The 20,083-nt window shown below is 40.7% G+C and overlaps 1 protein-coding gene across 4 annotated transcripts in view; it reads left to right on the top strand.

Annotated features, from left to right (window-relative positions):
- UTRN (utrophin) overlaps nt 1–20,083 on the top strand; it is a 692,661-nt gene that overhangs the window by 231,746 nt on the left and 440,832 nt on the right. For all 4 annotated transcript variants that reach the window (XM_019526790.1, XM_019526791.1, XM_019526792.1 and 1 more), the window contains exons 23-32: nt 6,011–6,124; nt 6,916–7,071; nt 9,608–9,778; nt 13,845–14,024; nt 14,727–14,861; nt 15,477–15,626; nt 16,969–17,130; nt 17,439–17,567; nt 18,013–18,186; nt 18,878–19,033. In XM_019526790.1, the coding sequence (XP_019382335.1) occupies nt 6,011–6,124; nt 6,916–7,071; nt 9,608–9,778; nt 13,845–14,024; nt 14,727–14,861; nt 15,477–15,626; nt 16,969–17,130; nt 17,439–17,567; nt 18,013–18,186; nt 18,878–19,033 (1,527 nt within the window). The remainder of the gene's footprint in view (nt 1–6,010; nt 6,125–6,915; nt 7,072–9,607; nt 9,779–13,844; nt 14,025–14,726; nt 14,862–15,476; nt 15,627–16,968; nt 17,131–17,438; nt 17,568–18,012; nt 18,187–18,877; nt 19,034–20,083) is intronic.

Raw genomic sequence — 20,083 nt, 5'->3', positions numbered from 1 at the left:
TTTTTTATTGTCTTCTCAATCTCCACAAACATTCTTAAGAGGTAGGATAAGAAATGGCATCATTTTAGGATGGGAAGGATTATTGAAACTAATCAGTGCCAAACAGATTCCTTGTACAGAGTAGAATCTAATTCCTGAGTCCTATCCCTGTTGTCTGCCTATTATTTAATGTTGTCCCACAAAGTGAAAAATCATTGTATCGCAACTTAGAAAATACATCCTGTAGTAAAACTATTGGATGTACACGAGATGCTGATAATGTTTTATAGCTATGAACTAATGTGCATATAACAATTAGGATAGCATAAAAGCTAATCTGGCTGTCAGTGTGGAGGTGTTACTGTGTAAAGTGTTGATAATATTATAGTGCTTGCTTAGACACTGAATATATTCTGGGTTTGTATTTCCTTTCCCCTTTTTTTGTTTTTATTGAGGTACTTCTCAGCCATCCCTTAATTTAGCAGAAATTGTGACTTCAGATTCTGAATACAAAGGGTTTTTAATTTTTTTTTTACAAATTGAAATTAGTGACAGAAGATATTAAATTCCCAAACTGAACTGCTGCATGAATCATATTTTCACTTCTTAAAATTGGTGCTTTATTTGGAATATTTAGCTAATAGATTATGGAGAGGAGGAAATCTGCTAATTTGTCCTATCTTTTAAACAAGAATTGAATCTGGTTTTATATGCAATAAACATTTCAAGATAGTCCATGTTTAATTCATATAGTTCACACACAATCTAATTTTTTAGTGAACATTATCTTTTTAAATCTTGAGGGCCATTAGAGTCAGGTTTTTTGGGTTGTTTTTTTTTTAAAGGCTGTGAACCCATACTGAAATAACCTGGGAGAGATCTCCTGTGTTTGTTTTGCTTGAAAGAAAAACTTACCCAGAGATGCTTGAGCAGTCATTTGAATGCTGAGCCTGTGAAGAGCAGAGAGCTTGTAGTGCTGATGCTGCATATCCAGGAGGCCCTGGAGCACACATCTCAGCATGTTCTGCAAGCTCCCTCAGTCTGTCTGGAGATAGAATGGCAGCAATGCACAGAATGGGCAGGAGCTTGTTGGGATGTTGGAGACCTGTTGTGGCATCTTGCAGAAGACAGTCTGTAAAGGTACTCTTGTGGGAATGATTTAACCCTAGTTATTCCCAGGTTATTTTTCTCCTGGAGTGGCCATTTTTACTCTGGGAGAAAAATCCTGAACATCTGTACACTCATGGTTTCTTCCAGGAGAAACTGAATGTCAGTACATTGACACAGCCTGAAGTGCTTTTTTTAAAAAAATTTAAACTTAGTCTTCTACTGTTTTGAACTGTTTTCAGAGAGGAAAACTATACACTTTTATTTTGGAGATCAGGGGAACTTAAAATCAAGTTTTGATGCAGACAGGAATTGTAGGGAATAATTAAATGCAAATACTATGGTATCTCTTAATAGAGTAGTTGAATAGTGTAAGCCTAGCTTTCACGATTTACTTTAATCAGAAGTTGGACAGGCTGATTATTGTTGGGAAATGAAAAAAAAAAAAAAGCTTGAGGCTTATTAGTACAAGCTTGGGAAACCAGACCTGCGGTAAAATTTTTTTAGCTTCATTTGACCTGAGGCACAGAGGTCACACCCACATATTAACACAGGTATTTGTCCAGGGGAAGGTTTAAGAAATACTTACTCCTGAATTTAATACATTAGTCATTAATCTTTAGTTCCAGACTCTGGACTCCCGTCCAGTTTACTTCTGAGTCATTCTCTGCGCAAGTTTTCTATACGTTGGAAAAAAATAGTAGTATTATGACAGTCATGGGTATGTGGTCCTAATAAACTTGTAAACAGAACCCACAAGGCAGCCTGAGGTTAAGAGGAAGGTGGAAGTAGTTTTGCACTGATGTATGTTTATGTTCCTCTGGGATCTTTTATCTTTTCTCAGTTCCCTGTCCATTTTGCAGTTCAACTTATTACCCCCTCTAATTTCTTTTACTCACTCTGTCTTTATTAGTAATTGTCATCCATTCAATTTGGCACTTAACTAAAGATGTGTAGGTAGTTCCCATATTCACCCAATTAAATACTGCTTAACCTGTGCAGGATTGATTCCTGAAAATGAAAATCCTGATTTTATACTTAAGTGAGGGCAAGAGAGTAAGATACTTGTGCATACTTTATGCGTGGCAGATTAAGTATTTTGGTTAGATTTACTTCAGTGAAGTGATGCAAGTACCAGCCTTTTCTGATCTGCAGAGTTTTACTCAGTATTGGTATTCTGCTCTCTCTGTGCATATATGTCATGTGTTGATGCCAAGGCCACAGATGTCCCATTCATGTCACTAGGATTTCTGAAGACCTAGGGAGAGCAGAGTACAAAGAATGAAATTTTGTCAATAGTGAGGAGTTAATATTTGCATATCATCTTAATAAAGGGAAAAAGTTAAAGGAAACTGCAAGAAAAGATGGTATTGAAGTACAGGAAGTCCTTGGACTTACGACCCAATTGGTTCCTGAAAACTGCGTCTTAAGTTGAAACAATGTTATAAATGGGGGATTGGTTTCTGAACCAAGGCCCAATACCCTATTTTCAACAAAAATAACCCAGAATTTTGTACTCAATCAACTATAGATGAGTAATATAGCTACATTAATGTATTTATATTGTAAATAGCAATCATACTGATTTGGAAGGACTTCTTCGAGGAGACTTTCCTGGACTTTCTGAAGGGCTCTTGGCTGGAGTCTTCTCAGGAGTCTTGGCTGCAGGTTTTTCTGGAATCTTGTCTGCTTTGTTAAAAACAGTGTCCAAGGAAATTTGATGTTCTCTTCTTTTTCTTGTCAATTTCTCTGTAGCAGCTGTACAGGTTGGATATGCCTCTGTTCACTGATGCATTGCGTTTAGTGTCAGTGTCATGTTCCTCAAACAGGGACACGGTAACTTCCAAATGTTGAAATGCCTCAGCCAACACTTTTGTTGTCAAGACTTTAAGGAGGATACTCTTCAACTTATAGGAAGTTAGCTTGCATTTGCATTACATGTTCTTTACTTTTCAGTATTTCTATTTTCTGTTAGCATTTTTTGACATTTAAGTAGCACAACAATAGTGCATGTCATCTGTATATCTTAAGAGGGGAGTTAAGTGCCATCATCCTTACTTCATACGTGAGGAAATAGAGGATCACAGTGAAATGACTTGTTTGCTTGCACATATTAGATCAATGCAATGACAGAGCTGCATGTAGAAATCCCGATTCTCCATCTCGTGCATTACCCCCGGGGCTGTCTTGCAAGGAACTCCAAAATTTCCCCTCAATTATGGGAAGTGAATTCTGTTGCTATCGGCATGGCATGGGCCACATTGACTTCTTTACATTTTACTTCAGAAAACAAGAGGAGAGAGAGTCACTTTCTTTAATGGTGTATTTTTTACAAACTTAATAGAAATGATTAGGGAAAATATTTTTAAGCAGGTATCTCCACGTTATTAAGAAGATTGTCACATTCACATATTTTCTACATGGACAGCTGTAGTAGGGGTCTTCTGTATAGAAAGCTGTATTTGCCTCCACATTGAGAAGGCTACAAGGACTACTCTGATTCCTGGCAGATTTTCAACTTCCCAAATTGGCTCTGGCCTCTCATGTCTCAGGCGGAGTTCCAGGGTTGATTGATCAGAAGTGTGGATAGGTATTGGTCTGGGATAATACTGGAATAGCACAAACAGCAATTTGTGCAGTGTTAGACTTAGATGACCCTTGAGGTCCCTTCTACTTTTATAGTTTTATGTTAGGGTTAGGAATGCGGCATGATCTTACCCAGTGCTTCCATAACATTGTATGATAGACTTTTGCTCTCGTGAGCCACAGGGTAAAAAAAAATAGGCTGGAGTTAGTTCTCTAAAGTTTTTGTTCTGCAGATGTTTTTCTAGATTATGTCATCTCTGCCATATGGTCTTATTTGCTTACTAAACTCTAGCTTTCCATTTGATTTATTCATCTGCACAGATAGGCTTGTTGTTATTGGTGTTGATGATAATGTTCAGAATGTTTAATCTTTGTTTCCAGCTGGGATGAAATGGGGCAACTCATCTAATATTAACCTTATCCCAAATTTAGGGGGTAATTTTCAACAAAATCTGATTGAAAATCTATATGATTGCCTGAGTAGTATGCTTCATTTCTCTCCCTCTCCCCAGCTACTTCCCAGTCCTCACTGAACAGTGTATGAACTTTAACTTTATTCACCTTTTGTAGACTTAAGTATTGGTTCAGGAAGCCTAAGTATGTGAGTAGCCCATTGAATTCATTTTGGCTGTTTATGTGCTTAACATTAGGCATGTGCTTAAGTATCTTGCTGAGTCTTAATGAATACATTGTACTGTGGTTTCATTTTTGGAGCCTCCTTTAGAAATTGATTGCACAAAGCAGTTTAATCAGCTGCAGAAAATTCCAAAAGCTGGAGGAGGAACACAAATATGACAAGAATCTTACCCATAAATCATTTTCCTAGTAGGTTTTGGATAAAAATAAACACTACAGTGGGCTTCCACTGTAGATTTTTTTGAAGGTCATCAATAATATTTAGATCCTTAAAACATTATCATTACAACTTTTCCACTAAAGTAAGGCATATATTTTTTCCACTGTGACATTCAGTTTAGAATATACACTTGTACTTCCTACACTGCAGGTCTGTGCTAGGATGGTTGTGTCAGCATAATGTGAAACTGGTTCACAGCAAATGTAAAGCTCAACCCCCTCCCCCCCGCCGTGTTCTTTAAAGCATTACCAAATCCATAGTTTCCTTTCATGTAAATATAATTAAGAATGAGGGGAAGAAGCATGAAAAAAATCTGCAAATGATGATAACATCTGCAATTACATGAGACAGGGTAGAACCGTTTTTATTAGAAAGGAAACAGAACCTTGCTCTTCAGGCTATAACCCAGCTGCTTACAGGAAGCAGTTTCCCTTAGGTGGGGCTTAAAACTCTAACTATTGAGGACCACTTAAGAGTGACATTTTGTTTTCAACAGAGGGTCATCTAGGCACATGTACAGCCTTGGCTGACTTGTTGGGTTGCTGATATTTCCTTGGCAGACTGTTCCCAGCACCATTTGCCTTCTGATCAAGTTATACCATAACTGTATATGTGAGGGGTGCTCAACCCCTGGCGCATGGGCTAAATGCAGCTTGCAGAGCCTTGGAATCTGGCCTGCAGGGCTCCCCATGGGTCAAGAAATTGGGCATTGGGCAGCAATGGCCATTAATACAGCCACCCTCCCTCCTGCTAAATTTCCAGACCCCAAGCCCTGTGTACCCAGTCAGAGCCAGGCCGCACTCCCTCCCGCTCTGTGTTTTTGTGTGGGGGGGGTGCTGCCTGGCTGGGGGTGTGGTGGGGGAATGCCTCTACCCCCTGGGCCTGGGTGAAGCCCCCTTTCCTGTCTTTGGGCCCAGAGTGGGTCTGCCTGCCCTCCTGCCCGCCTCTGCATGGTTGGATGGGGCTCTGGATAAGAACCGCTGGTGGATCTGGCCTGTGGTCAGACTGGGCATTTCCCATACAGCCCACCAACACCACTGGTACATGCTGTGGAGCCTTTGAAATATCTGGGACTATACATTGTTAGAGACAGATTGTTGGATTTGGTGTCTACCAATAGAGGCATGAGACTTGTGCTTCTCTCCAACCAGGCCTCTCAGTGGAAGGGGTTGGCAGGAACTCCTGCAGGCTCCTTACCTCTGCTTCTCTCCTGATCCTACTGCACCTATGTAATGGCCAGAAACAGTGTGGCCCATATTCGGCTATTCTGTGGCTTGCACGTGAAACTGTACAATAGCTTTTTCTTTGCATTCATATCAATTTAGATGGGAAAAATTACCTCTCAGACAGAACAGGAATTGAGACTGTGCCTAGCAGCTTTCTAAATTTTCTGTCTTCATTACCAGTTGCTGCTGAAATGCTATAGTTAGAGGCTGTTCATCACTGTGTTATATCAACCCTTCATTACTGTGTTCGATTTAGGCTGATTCAAAAGTCATGCAGAAATGGATGGATGGTGTGAAAGACCTTCTAATGAAAGAACAGGCCATTCAAGGAGATTCTGAAGGGCTTCAAAGACAGCTTGACCAATGCACAGTGAGTTCTGCTGATCTAAGGAACCTTCTGTAATAAATAGTGTTGTTTTCTAACCTTTGTTATTTTGCTACTGTTACTAAGCATAGCAAATGATGCATTGAGTCAAATTGCAAGAAAATTCTCTCCATCTCCATCATTTTGTCCCAGTCATATTTTTTTGCTAGCTCCTCAGTTTACTCGCCCATAATATTTTGCGCTTATTGTGCTGTTTTCAAGTCTCTAGGCATGCCAGTATCCAGGGAATTTAGCTTTGCATGTCCACCATGAGACTGGTATTTTCCCTGTTTTACAGCTGAGGGAATTGAAGCACAGTGAAACAAAGTGACTTACCTTAGTTACCCCCGGAAATCCTGTGAAAATTCAGGGTTAGAATTCGGATGTTTCTCTTGTCCAGTTCTTTGCCATAACCACAAAATTATTTTTTTCCATGACCATTGGCCTATAGTAATACCCTGCAAGAGCTGAAATGATATACTTAGAGGCTGTTCCTCACAGTGTTACATCAACCCTCCATTACTGTGTTTGATTCAGTTCAATCGTATGTGAACAAATGAATAAATAGCACCTGAAATTTTATCTGTTTCTTGAATGGGTTTCCCTTATTCATGGATGTTTTGAAGTTTCTGAAATGGAACTTTTAGTATACATGGCATCTTCTTCAAACTCATAGAGTCCTAAGGGGATAATGTAATATCTATATAATGTTCTACAAAGTAAAAGTACTACTACTGTATACTCCCATTTTAAAAAATATATGTTGTTAATGTGTATATTTTCTGCTGTGTGTTCAGCTGTTTGTTAACGAAATGGAAAAGACTGAGCTCTCTTTGAAAGAGATGAAAGAAGTAGAGTCTATTTTAAGAAATCAGCCTATTCCAGGAGTTCATACTTGGGCAAAATCTAGGTTGGTGGACTGCCAGACACAATGGGACAAACTGAGCAAACAGGTCAGTTAATGGTAGTATTGTTACTTTGTTATCTGATAATTCTTCATTGTATTCTCTTGAGTGTAGGCCTTAGTAGGATGGCTGAGTAATACCCTACCTTCTGCCTGAGTAATGAATGTCAGAATAGGAGTGTCAGCCATTTAGATGACATCCTGTTATTAAAATGTCTTTAAAAACGTTGTAAAGGTTGTGGCTGAAAGTACTGCTCCCACTTTGCAAAATGATTGTTCAACTAACCAGCACTTTACTTCAGCACTGTACCCTTTGAGGTGAGTGCCTTTCTGATTTTTAAATATTTATAGTTTCAAAGCTACTAATATGGTGATAAATCAAAAGACATGATGCATAAAAGAGTAAGGTTTTCTTTCATTTGTTGAAGAATGAAAGTGACGTTTTTATCTTGTGATTCACGTTTTTGATTCTTTAACACAGGGCTGTTCAACTTGTGATGTGTGGGCTGCCTGTGGCCCACAAGGGGTTAATTGTGGCCTATGGGCTTCTGGATGGGCAGCACTCCTTCCACTCTTCTACCTGCTGCTGCTCCTTCAGCTTTTTGTCCCCACTCCTGGGGATTGAATAGTGTTGTGTCGTCTACAGGACCTAGAGAGCCTGGGATTCAGTGTGGTGCAGTGTTTGGCCCCTGGCTGCTCAGCAGTTGGATAGACCCGTTTTAACACAACAACCTACAATGCTCACGTGCTCCGTTGTCGGCAGTCTGAGCACATGCTTCCACTGACTTCTACTTGGAGTTGTGCTTCAGAGGTGTAAGGGAGAGTGTGGCCCTGTGTTTACATTTCAAAAAGCGATCAGTTGTGAGCATTTTTAACTAGAGTATTAAAAGCTGTGTAAAATCAGAAATACTATTTCAAATGTTGCATTAAAAAGTAAAAGTATAAGCCAGAGAAAGGAAGCTATGGCTCATGACCTGTATGTGGATCCCTTGCAGCGTCAGTGTGACTCCAGAAAAAAAGAGAAGTACCTCATAATTAAATAAAAAATTTTATTTTTGTTTTATTTTCTGTTTTTCAATTTTTTCCAATTTTTTTATTGTTTACTTTTTGCTTATTATTGAGTCCAAGTAGTAATTTTAATGACTTGTTATTATTTAAGCCAGGGCACTGTGTGCAGGCCGGTGACTATGGGACATGTTCATTTCAAGTTTTGTGTTCTGCAGCTCTTGGCCATGGCAAGGGTTTTATTTATTGCTAGAAGGGTTAGGAAATTTGGTAATCCTGGGCCAAGTGATCCAGATAGTAGATTTATATTTCAAGTTCTTCAAATTGGTTCCATCATTTTTTCTGGCTGCAGTTTGAATCTGTGTTGTGTCATTGTCGGTATGCTCAGTAGTTAGAAGGGAAGCTGGTTTGAGATTTATGGGACCCACATTTAAATCTTTACATTTTAAAAGGGGAAAAGTAGTTATCTTCTGTATTATAACATCCTCCTAGTACGGTTAAAATCTGGCTAATAGGGTAACAACTGCGTTTTATTCCTAATTGCTGAAATAGACAATAAAGTTTTTGTTTTCTAAACTAACAGTTATTCACTACATTTACATTTTAGATGTTTTACTTTCAAGATGGCTGAATACTCCAGAAATTTGAATGTATCCCTTCTACCAATAATTTTACTGTACTTTGCTATATTTAAGAGAGATATTTACATTTGTTCTCCTTCTTATTTGTTTGTAATTAAACATTAATCTGATCTATCAGGTTAGTCTGCCCGAGGGCTTATATTTTCTGTTCTTCCTAGCAAGCAGCTCTGGATCTCTGCTTGTGCTGTTCTTGGGGTCTAGTTGCGCCATGGGTTGGATTTGACCCATAGGCCATATGTTGCCAGTCTCTGCTCTAACTCTTAACAGAAAACCCAAAAGCTATGTCATACAAAAGGACTCTTGTGCCTTAGGGAGTTGTTACCAGCTAGAAAGCACTTAGGATTTGCTGTTCCACATCTTGTGCTATCTCCTGGGAAACGCAACCAGGCCTGCTGAAAATAATTCAAATTATTTAATCATAGGAAAGTAGAGTTGGAAGGGACCTCACAATGTCATCTAGTCCAGGCCTCTGCTCAAGGCAGGTTCATCCCTGACTGAACCATCCCAGACAAGTGTTTGTCTCGTCTTCTTTCAAAAGTTTCCAAGCATGGAGAATCCACAGCTTCTCTAAGTAGCCTGTTCCAATGACTGACCACTCTCATTGTCAAAAAGTTCCTTCTGATTTCCAGTCTACATTTCCCCTGCTGCAGCTTGAGCCATTGCTCCTAGTCTGTGCTTTGTAGCCACAGAGAAAAGCCCATTCTCCATTTTCTCTATGATTACCCTTTACATATTTGAAGACTGTTATCAAACGTATGAATGTAAAAGAATAGCTTATCTTTGAGTTTAAAAAAAAAGAGGAGTAAAAATGGTGGTTTTACAATCATTTTACTATTAACACATGTGAATGTTTTACTATTAACACTTCTCAATGTGAAATGCTTTTCAAATGATATAGGCAACTTCAGATAACAAAACAACTCTTTTTGGTATTTCTAGATTGTTAGTCAGAAAAATAAGTTGTCTGAAAGTCAGGAAAAAGCTATAAACCTGAAGAAAGACTTGGCAGAGATGCAGGAGTGGATGACACAGGCTGAAGAGGAGTACTTGGAGAGAGATTTTGAGTACAAGTCCCCAGAAGAGCTAGAGAATGCTGTTGAGGAAATGAAGGTCAGACACAGTGAATACCTTTAAAGATCTGTTTGCAAAGGAACAAATACTTCTGGTTTGGGGAGGGGCTGATCGTAGATTTTATATAACAATTATTTGTACATAAAGGTTCTCTGCTTATGACAATATTTATGCTGTCCTTCAGCTACACTTTGTGAATGTTTAATTTTTTGAAGAACTAACTAATTAAGTAGACCTTTTCACTAGACAAAGAACACTTACGGTTCTGTAATGAAGAGCGTCCCATCCTGACTGACAAAACAGGATGGAGTCATTATTTGGTGCATGGGAAAAGGGAAAAAGTAATGTGTAAAGAGTAAATAAAATGAACATTTGGTGCAGAAGTAGAACATTACTCAAAGAAGGGAAATTATGATCAGCTAGCAATTACTGAAACCTGTCTATCTGCATAGATTAGTTTTGTCTTAGTCCTATTTAGCATAAATATGGTATCCTTATTTAGAAAAACGAGGGTTAAGTTATCTTCATATTCTGAAACTAAAAAACCTTGTGAAAAAATTGTGCCCCCCCATCTAGTCCTGTCCTGGCTCCTTTCCTATTTTCAAGCCACTAGTCCCACTGGTCATTTAAAATAGTAAGCCAATTAAATCATCCTCTCTGCTAGTTTTCTTGGATGGAGATGCAGAATGGGAAAGAGAATTTATCTAGATGTATACAGTTAGACCCAAGACACATGTGAAGAGGGTTTTTTTTTTTGAAAATTTGTATTATAAATCATAAATATGAGGTCAATTTTTTCATTTACTACTTTAATAATAAAACCTTTAGGCACCTATACACAAGCAGTGCAGCTGGTCCAAGACACTGGAATTCCAGCGGATCAGAGCTGACTTGATTAATTGAGTCTGCTGGAGCATGGCAATTGCTATGCTCCGGCGGCTTCTTATGTCTTGTGTATCAGCATCCCTGCGCTAAAAATGGTGGCAGGGGCACTTGAACTTTGTGCCCCTGCCACCACTTAGTTTGTGCCCCTGCCACCATTTTCCAGCGTGTGGACGCTGATACATGAGATGGGATGCTGCTTTAATTAGAGTGGCTTTTGAAGCTACTCTAATTAAAGCGCCCACCCTTGGAGCATGTGTAAAAGTGCCCTTTATTCTGACTTACGAATTGCTCTTCTCAAGGGGGCTTAATGAAACAGTTTTCAGTAAAGTTTTTTCTAGACTGATTTTTTCGATGCTTGAACAAACCATTATTACAGTCTAGTCTGATCTTCTGCATAATTCAAATACTAGAATGTCTTGCCTGGTAAACCAGAAATTTATAAGCATAGCTGCCTGTGGTTGTTAAATCCAGTTTGTGCCCTGTGTTGGTTCATTGAGAAGGAAAGGTAGTTAATGATTGCTATATTTGATAGCTTCATATCCATGCAGTCCTCTTGTATTTTCAGTAAGTGTTATGTTGAGATTCTATTTAATACTTAAATGAACGTTGTTTTCTATATTTGACCAGGAGCATCACATGGGGTTTTCAGAAGCAGTTCAGAAGCTCTGTGCTCATTGTTGGGTGTAGTAAAGCTTTCATTCACTTTAGTGGGGCAGAATTTTGCCAGTGCTTGAATGTTTTTGAAAATCATACCCCGGAAGAATATGCATATGGGGAGGCTCAAGGAGAGTGTGTCAAAGTGGGTGGATGAGGGCTTCCACAGAAGGCCAGAGAAAGTCAGGTGGTTTTTTTCATGCTTTACCTAATCTCCTTCCACGTTGTCTAGCCCGGTGTGATTGGAGTAAGGATGTTGGAATCCTGTTGATGCTGTTTCCTTTGTCTCAGGCCTTGGTTTGCTACGTGTTCCATCTCTCTGCTGCTGGCTGTTGTTTATATGTCATAATCAGAGATGATCCCAGTGGGGTGCGGGGCCTGGAGCAAAGCAGCCTGCGCAGGGCCCCCTCCCCATCCCACTTATGCCAGGGAGTGAAAACTCCAGCACACCAGACATGGTGGGATGGATGGTGACTGGAATGGGTGCCGGCCGCTGGGGAGTGAAAGCCCCAGCACACCAAACACAGCTGGATTTGGAGATGGCTGGAATAAGCAAAGAGCTGTCCAAACCGCCAGGCGGGAGGGTGGGATAAACTGCAGGTGCAGCCTCTCTGCCTGGCTCTGCGGGGCCCCCCTAAAGCGCAGGTTCCAGGGCAGTTGCACCAAACCACCCCTCCTGTCCCCTCACCAGGATGACCCTGGTCATAAGCATGTTGCTCGATTGTAACAGGTTGCCCTTCACCATCTTCCTGGTCATCCGTGCCTTATGTGGGGCGCCCTTGGAGTCCTCCTTGGAATTTGTCTGTCCCACCTTTAATCTCTTCTGCTCTGTCTTGATGGAAATTGTTATGCGAGCGGGAGACTGCCTATTATATCGGGGATGTTGGGGTCCTCTCCTAAGATAGCTTGACCCCCTTTTTTCTCTAGCTAGGCCTCCCTGTCCAAACCCAGTACACAGGGTTTGACCCTGAGGCTCTAGCTTTTTCTTCCAGTGCCTGGAGGCTCGTGGCCCCCTTTTCAGCTCCCTTCTGGAGCCTGGCACTCCCTGGCCCTGAGGCATGGGTGCTGGCCCCACAGCCAGGAGGCTGCAAGTTAAAAACCAGAGTGCAACCCTTGAACTCGCACCCTGTCAGTCCAAATGAAAAAAAACGCACCCCAGGTGCACCAGCCTCCCTGGCCTTTTTAAGATCGTCCTTCAAGTGCTGGGGTTTGAGTTGCCCAAAAAGCTGTGCCCTCACTGGTGCTGGGGTCTGTGCCCCCAAAAGCTGTGCCCTCACTGGTGCCGGGTTCCCACTCTGTAGTGGGTCCCCAAAATGAGGCCTCCTCTGTCCACTAATAGCTTCACCCAAACCACCAGTCTTACTCAATAATCACAAAAAAATAAAATAAAGCAAAGCAGCAGGTCAGCTTACATGAATTTGTTTCGGGCCTCAGCTCCACACTGTTGTCCACAGTCCTGGCTGGGGTGCAGCCGCCATCTCTCAGGGGCTTCTGTAGCTTCCCCCTTCCGGCTGTGGGCGCTCCCCAAGTGTCTTCAGAGGTGCTGCTGAGCCACTTACTGCCAGTCAACCCAGGGTTTTTGTAGTCCTGCCTCTTCCGGTCAGCTGACTAGCCAACCAGGTTCAGCAGTTGACCCCTTCCTCACCAGCCCTCCGTGCCCAGAAAGTTCTGGCGTTAAAGGGACGCACATGCTTCCTCGTAACAGGGTTAGGGTTCCCTGTTACATAGAGACATTATGAAGTTTTTTGGATTATGGCTTGTCTCACATATTAGAGTGTATAGTTCAGCATACAATCAGCGCATGACTGCTTGGGGCAGGAGCCCTTTTTTTCATGAATCTTCGTTCTGCGCACCCTCTGCACCTCTACCTCTCCTGCATTTCCCAGTGGCTCTGTAGATCCAATTTAGGTTCTGATAGAGGTAAATTGTCAGTGAAAATTTGGATCCCCAGTCTAAACTGCCACTTAAGTGGAGTCTTGAGAGCTCCTTATTTTGGGGCCTTCTAGCACAGTTCCTAGTAAACCAGGATAAGGTTTTATGTAGCAGTCCTCTAACTACATGTCTTAGTATCTGAATCCAAGTCATTCCCATGTCATCATATGTTGGTTAAAACAGGAGCAAGATCCTACCAGTCTGTCCTGAGATTTTCTTTGCTTGTCTTCTGTGTTAATTCCTGTGTAACACATATTTTAACTCTTTAAGAACTGTTTAGAGTGATTCTTTGCTTGGTTTTGTTGTGTATTTTCAATGACCAAACCTTGTTTAAGCCTATGAATGTGTCTGTATATAAAATAAATGTGGTGGTTTGATAGAATATGTACAAAACCATACATTTTTTACATCAGTTGAGATGCCTATGAATATAAGTGAGTGCAGAATTTGGTCCAATGTTCATACCTAAGCATATGGAAAAATCAGACACAGTCTTTTAAACCTGTAATTAGAAAAACATTTAGAGGTTGCAGTTTTGAGATTTAAAGCATTGGTTTTATTAAATGTTTTCAACCTATGGCAGACGCGGGCAGTCAGATACTGATCAAGTTGACATTAACATTTCTTTGAGCAGAGGGCGAAAGAGGATGTGTTGCAGAAAGAAGTGAGGGTGAAGATTTTGAAAGACAACATCAAGATGTTAGCTGCTAAAGTGCCATCTGGTGGTCAGGACCTGACATCTGAACTTAATGTTGTGTTAGAGAACTACCAGCTGCTGTGTAATAGGATCCGAGGGAAATGTCACACTTTAGAGGTATGATTCATAACTTTCAGCTCAATAAAACTCAGTCACAAGAAGAAAACAGATGCACTCAAAATGTGAGATTTTATTATTAAGTCCTAATGTTTTTAGCATGAACAAATTTTATACCAGTTGCATTCTATAGTGTCTTTCCCCTATGGGTAAGCTCCTATGTCTCAAAAAGAGTCCTCTTATTTTGCATTTATCCTCTATGATCACTCTGTATTGCAATAAACAATCTTAAATTTAGTGTTTTCCCACAGCTTTAACGTTCTCTCCATTGCTTCCAAAGTGGCAAAAAACTGTCTGAACAACATACCGCTTATACTGTTCAATGTTAATTCCAATAATTAAAATGGGGCAATTTTAGATTTGTGTAAAATGGCATTACATTTGTTTGTTTTCCAAGGGACAGGTGAGAAGTGTGCCATGAGAACTTACAGGTGTGTAATAATTCTGCAGGCAGATTCCTGATGTGCAGGTATTTTGCATTACAAAATAGTGTTTTTGACTTGGTTCAGGACTCAGTTAAAAACAAGTGGTTTTTAAGCAACCTTTTAACCTGCTGTAATGTAGTTGTATCTTTTGTTGCGTTCATTTATGCCTTGTACTAGTGCCTCACTGTAGTGCGTTGAATGGATCTTCTCCCAGTTGGACAGAATCTGTAATGTAAGTTGCTGTCTAGGCTAATTTAATGTTTCCTTTTGCTTATAGGAGGTGTGGTCTTGTTGGATTGAGCTGCTTCAGTATCTGGACCTAGAAACAGCCTGGCTAAACACACTGGAAGAAAGAGTGCAAAGTACAGAAAACCTGCCTGACAAATTTAATGCTGTCAATGAAGCCCTTGAGGTATTATGGTCATCCCGTTGAATTGATGACATTTCTGATAGTTTTATGAAGAAGTTTATAATATGTTTTACTTGAAGACAAAAATGCCGCCCCCCGCCACACATACATGCACACACATACACACACACACATCCAGTGCCTACTCTGGCCAGTCCAGGAACCACGCTGCATGTGGTGCCCATCGTGGGGTGGCTAGAGCAAGCACCCTGTACAGCACACTCCCAGAGTGGGTACTGAGGGTGCCAAATCTGGCTTGGGTATAGAAGAGGGTGGGTTTCCAAACTGGCCCCATATGGATGGCCCTAGGCTCTGCAAAGGGGACCAGTCTGACGCATGTTGTTTGTGGAGTGCGAGTCAACTCGAGACCTAGGGCTAGCACTGGGGGCTGCATGATGGGACTCCATGGGCTGAATTTTTGATATAGAGTAACAAGGCATAGGAAACAAGTGTTATGAGACAGCTGTTGAAAATATGAGAGCTGTTATGTGTGACCTCTGCAGTCACTGTTGTGGCAGTACCTAGTTGGTTATCTTGGAGAATTGTAGGACAAGTGGTGTCTGAAAGGTGTGCTGTATTCATGCATTCTGGCTGCTGTAAATTTTCTCTGTTAACTAGTCCCTGGAATCTGTCCTGCGCCATCCAGCTGATAATCGAACCCAGATTCGTGAACTGGGTCAGACTTTGATTGATGGAGGGATTCTTGATGACATCATCAGTGAAAAAGTGGAGGCCTTCAATGCCCGCTATGAAGAATTAAGTCACTTGGTAAGAATTCCAAATCAAGGTGGGGAGAGAGGCTTTTAACTTTATTGTCAGCTTAGCATACTCCTAAAGAATTTGAACAGAAAGCTGGAATTGTTGTTAGGTAAGTGAAATCGCACACCTGAGGCTGAACAATTGTAATACAGGATTAGGAAGAAAGGCATTCACAAAAGCTGAATAGTAGCTGTTCTTACTGCTGCTATTTTTGAAATAGATGTGACCAAATAGAAAAGATATTCCATTCTCAAATGATCATGGTACTCTTTGAAATGAGGCCATTTGCAGCACACCAGGATATCTCCCGTCCGCTACTAGCAAATTGGGGATACATCTGTCTTTCTTGTGCACATTGACCTTAGAAGATGAGGAACGCAGACGGCTTCCACTTCTATGCCTGAAAATGACTAGGATCAAATCAAGTAAAGAGTGTGAAGAAGATAATCTGTTTCTGTTCACCTCCTCTTTTGTTTTAACACCTGGTGGAATGCTAGCTGCATCTCGGGTTCTTAGATTTACACATTTTATGTCTTTTAATTCAGGAACACCAGTACCTGTTGACCAGTAATGTCAGAGGAGCATTCTAATGCTTTAGGATACGTAGCTGCTTTGTTCTGGATTTTGTGCATGTGCATGAGAGAGAATTTTAAAATTATGAGTAATATACATCAGTTTAGTCACATTTTTCCCAAATATTACTTCTTGCCTGGTTGCTGTCATGGTAACTCTTTTTACAGTGGGTTATTTTGAAGGTTAAGTAGGTGTTTGTGTTTCTTGTATACTTTTTGTATGTATGTGCATAAGTAAGGGAATAGCGGTCATGGGTGAAATGTGTGACTGGAGGTAACATTTCACTTTTAGTTTGTGTATTCATGAACTAGAGAAGTTTGCAGCGTTACAAGCTCCCCAAATCCTATATAGCAGGGGTTGTCAACCGGGGGTAAATGTACTCCCAGGAGTATTTCAGAAGGCCCTAGGGAGTATGTTTGGGTCGGGATGGAGCACTGCCACACACCATCCTGTGAAGGTGCTGCCTGCCTTCGTGCTCAGCCGTGTGCTGCTCCCCCCCCACCCTGCTCCATGTCCAGGTTAAGAAACGCAGCTGTTTTGACAAAATTTGTTGTCCTTCTTACTGAGGTGATAAAAAAGACTGTCTGTGCAACTCAGATAAAATATCAGAGTTGTTTGCTGGCTACAATTACTAGTCTAAATGACACATCAGGTTTTAGAAGGGAGCATTATCTAGGGTTTGTATTTCTTTCATTTCATGTATGAGTTTTGGGTTTTCTTCATTTTTGTTCTGAGACACAAAAATACTTGTGCTGAATAACTCCTTCTTCCTATTTAGGCAGTGAGCAGGCAGATTGCTTTGGAACAGCAGCTTCAGACTATGCGGGAAACTGATCACATGCTCCAAGTGTTGCAAGAAAACTTAGCAGAGCTGGATAGACAATTGACTTCTTACTTGACAGATAGAGTAGATGCCTCCCAGATGCCACAGGAAGCCCAGGTATTCTAAAAGAGCGTTTTTACTGCATAAGATGTATAATGATGATGCTGGGACTGGATCAGACTATCTTGCAGGTCCTTGCTGGTTTAATATAATAGATTATCTGAATGTGGTATTTTATAGAAGGATGCGTTAAAGTGTCTGATCTAGGGTTCCAAATCTATCAAGATTTGTGTAGGGTTGACAGCATATATGTTACACTTCTGCTATATGGATGGACATACTTCTGGTGGGCTTCATGTCCAACATATGATGTGTAACCATTTTGTACTATTTTTCCCCTGTCTTCTTTTGTAATGATATGGCAGAAAATTCAAGCAGAGATTGCAGCTCATGAATCCACTTTGGAGGAGCTGAAGAGAAATGCACGTTTCCTGCCTCCAGCATCTCCAGAATGCAGATCCCCTCGTGGGGGAACTCAGCTGGATGTCTTGCAGGTAAATATATTTCCCTGTCATGAACTAAGGATCAGAGAATTTTCAGCTTCCAATAGGGAACTACATTTGTTTCCTTGATTTTCTGCATATCAAAAAGATAAATGGTGTTTATATTTATATGGGTGAAACTGGGAGCTGCCAAGAGCTGATGAATTGAAAAGCAGTTATTTTCATCCTTTTAGTACCATAGATGGGAATACTTAAAATCCATTATTTTCTCTTTTAGTGGAGTGGTTACTTTGAAAGTATGTGATACAGAATTGGAGGCCTGTTGCACCTCAAATAAGATAATAAGAATAGATCACGTAGTTTAAAACTTTGCTTAAAGTGAAGCGTTTTAACACGTGCAGTTGAAAGTTGGAAATGGAAGCTGATGGGAGCTTTAAATTCCATTTGAAAGTTCAGAAATTAATTTAAAATTATTTTTTTTTATTAATGGAAACAGAGAAAACTCCGGGAGGTGTCTACAAAGTATCAGCTTTTCCAGAAACCAGCCAATTTTGAGCAGCGCATGTTAGATTGTAAGCGTGTCTTGGATGGCGTAAAGGCAGAACTCTATGTCCTGGATGTGAAGGATATTGATCCAGATGTAATCCAAGCTCACTTGGACAAGTGTATGGTAAAACAGTTATTGGTGGATTATTACAAAATTTTAACCTTTTTCTGAAGAACTATGCATTTGAATTTTTTGAATGTTAACCCCTTTGTGAAGAATTATGTATTTTGCTCACTTTTATGTCCTGATTGAAAAAACGCTGTTGTAACTTGCTACAGTATACAGAGCTGTTACTAGTTAAAGGCTTATAATTCATTTGGGTGAGTATACATGGTCATAAAAATAATGGATTGGTAATCAGAAGACATATGTCATACTTCAGCTGTGGTTGTAATCTTTCTCCACCCTGCCTTTTGCTTATTTTATGGAGACAACATGCAGTGTAGGAACATGTTTATTTAGCTCATATTAGTTTAATTCAAATACCATGCATAGAAGAGTAAAAATCATGGGGGAACTTGTCAACTTTGGTTAAGTTATGGAATAAATAGTGAAATTATTAGAGTAAATTTTATGAAGGTTTATTCTAATAATACAACAAAAACGGATTTTCTACATTTTGAAATCTAATTTGAAAATAAGTGTTCCTTTTTACCTTGTTGTCTTTTTTTCCCCTCTTGACCTGAAGAGGAAGAACTAGAGTATTAATGTTAGCATGGTATCTGAGTTCTCAGCAGATCCAAGTAATATTTATCTAAAATCACAAAATATGTACTATACAATGGTCACTAGAATGCACGTTTTTATTTTGTAGAAGCTCTATAAAACACTAAGTGAGGTAAAGTTGGAGGTGGAGACTGTAATCAAAACAGGACGGCAGATTGTACAGAAACAGCAGACAGATAATCCCAAAGGGATGGATGAACAATTGACAGCACTGAAACTTCTTTATAATGATCTGGGTGCACAGGTAAGATGAATGACAAATATAAATGCATACATTGTAGGGGTGCACGTAGCTTCCGTTGCTTACTTGATTTGGAGAAGATTTGGCTTGATTTTTGGAGGCTGAATCACTGATTCTGAATTGAATCAGGAGACAAAAAAACCTGCTCTGAATTGAATTGGAAAAAGATTAGGAGATTTGGTGATTCAGAAGGCAGTCTTGCAGGGAAACAGAAACTAAGAGGGAGGAGGAGTGGGGGCAGGGAGACTGACATCCAGCTGGCCAGTGACTGTGATCGTTTCCTGAGTCCCCTTCCAATCACAGTGCTCTGGGGGAGGGACATAGAAACAGCACATAAGCCTTTGTCTGCAGCCTTTCTGTCCCTTTTGTGAGATGTTTCTGCCTGACCACTGGGAAGACCCCCTGTTTCAGACTACCATCCCTGCTCTTTTCATCTTGCCTTAACACACACACAGTTACATGTCACAAGTTTTGCTTTGAACAGTTTGAGGTGCAGTTTCCCAGAAACCCCTGCACCTATCTCCTTGAAAATTGGCAGACCCCATGCCCTCAGAAGGGGCTACCATCTCTGCTGTTTTCATCCAAATCTGCCAAAAAATGACAAAGTTGTAGGTATTTCAGTGATTTCCCATTACAGTCTATGGCCAGATCACGGAATCTGTCCGAATCAGTGCCAAATCTTCTGAAGCTGATTCAGCTGAATTGATTCGGGACAGTGATCCAAATCTCTGAATTGAATCACTGTCCTCTGAATTGGCCAAATGTGAATCTGAATTGAACTCCCCTCTTGTCAGCACGGAGGTGGAAAAGGATCTGGGAGTCATTATTGACTCCAAGATGAACATGAGTTGGCAATGTGGGGAGGCGGCTAGGAAGGCCAACTGCACCTTGTTGTGCATCCACAGATGCATCTCGAGCAGGTCCAAGGAGGTGATCCTCCCCCTCTATGCGGCACTGGTCAGGCCGCAGCTGGAGTACTGCGTCCAGTTCTGGGCGCCGCACTTTAAGAGGGATGTGGACAGCATGGAGAGGGTCCAGAGGAGGGCCACTCGT

The sequence above is a fragment of the Gavialis gangeticus genome, unplaced genomic scaffold, assembly GCF_001723915.1.
Source record: "Gavialis gangeticus isolate Ggan-Ray unplaced genomic scaffold, GavGan_comp1, whole genome shotgun sequence".
In the NCBI taxonomy this organism is placed as follows: Eukaryota; Metazoa; Chordata; order Crocodylia; family Gavialidae; genus Gavialis; species Gavialis gangeticus.
This window is presented reverse-complemented; position numbering and strand designations above follow the sequence as displayed.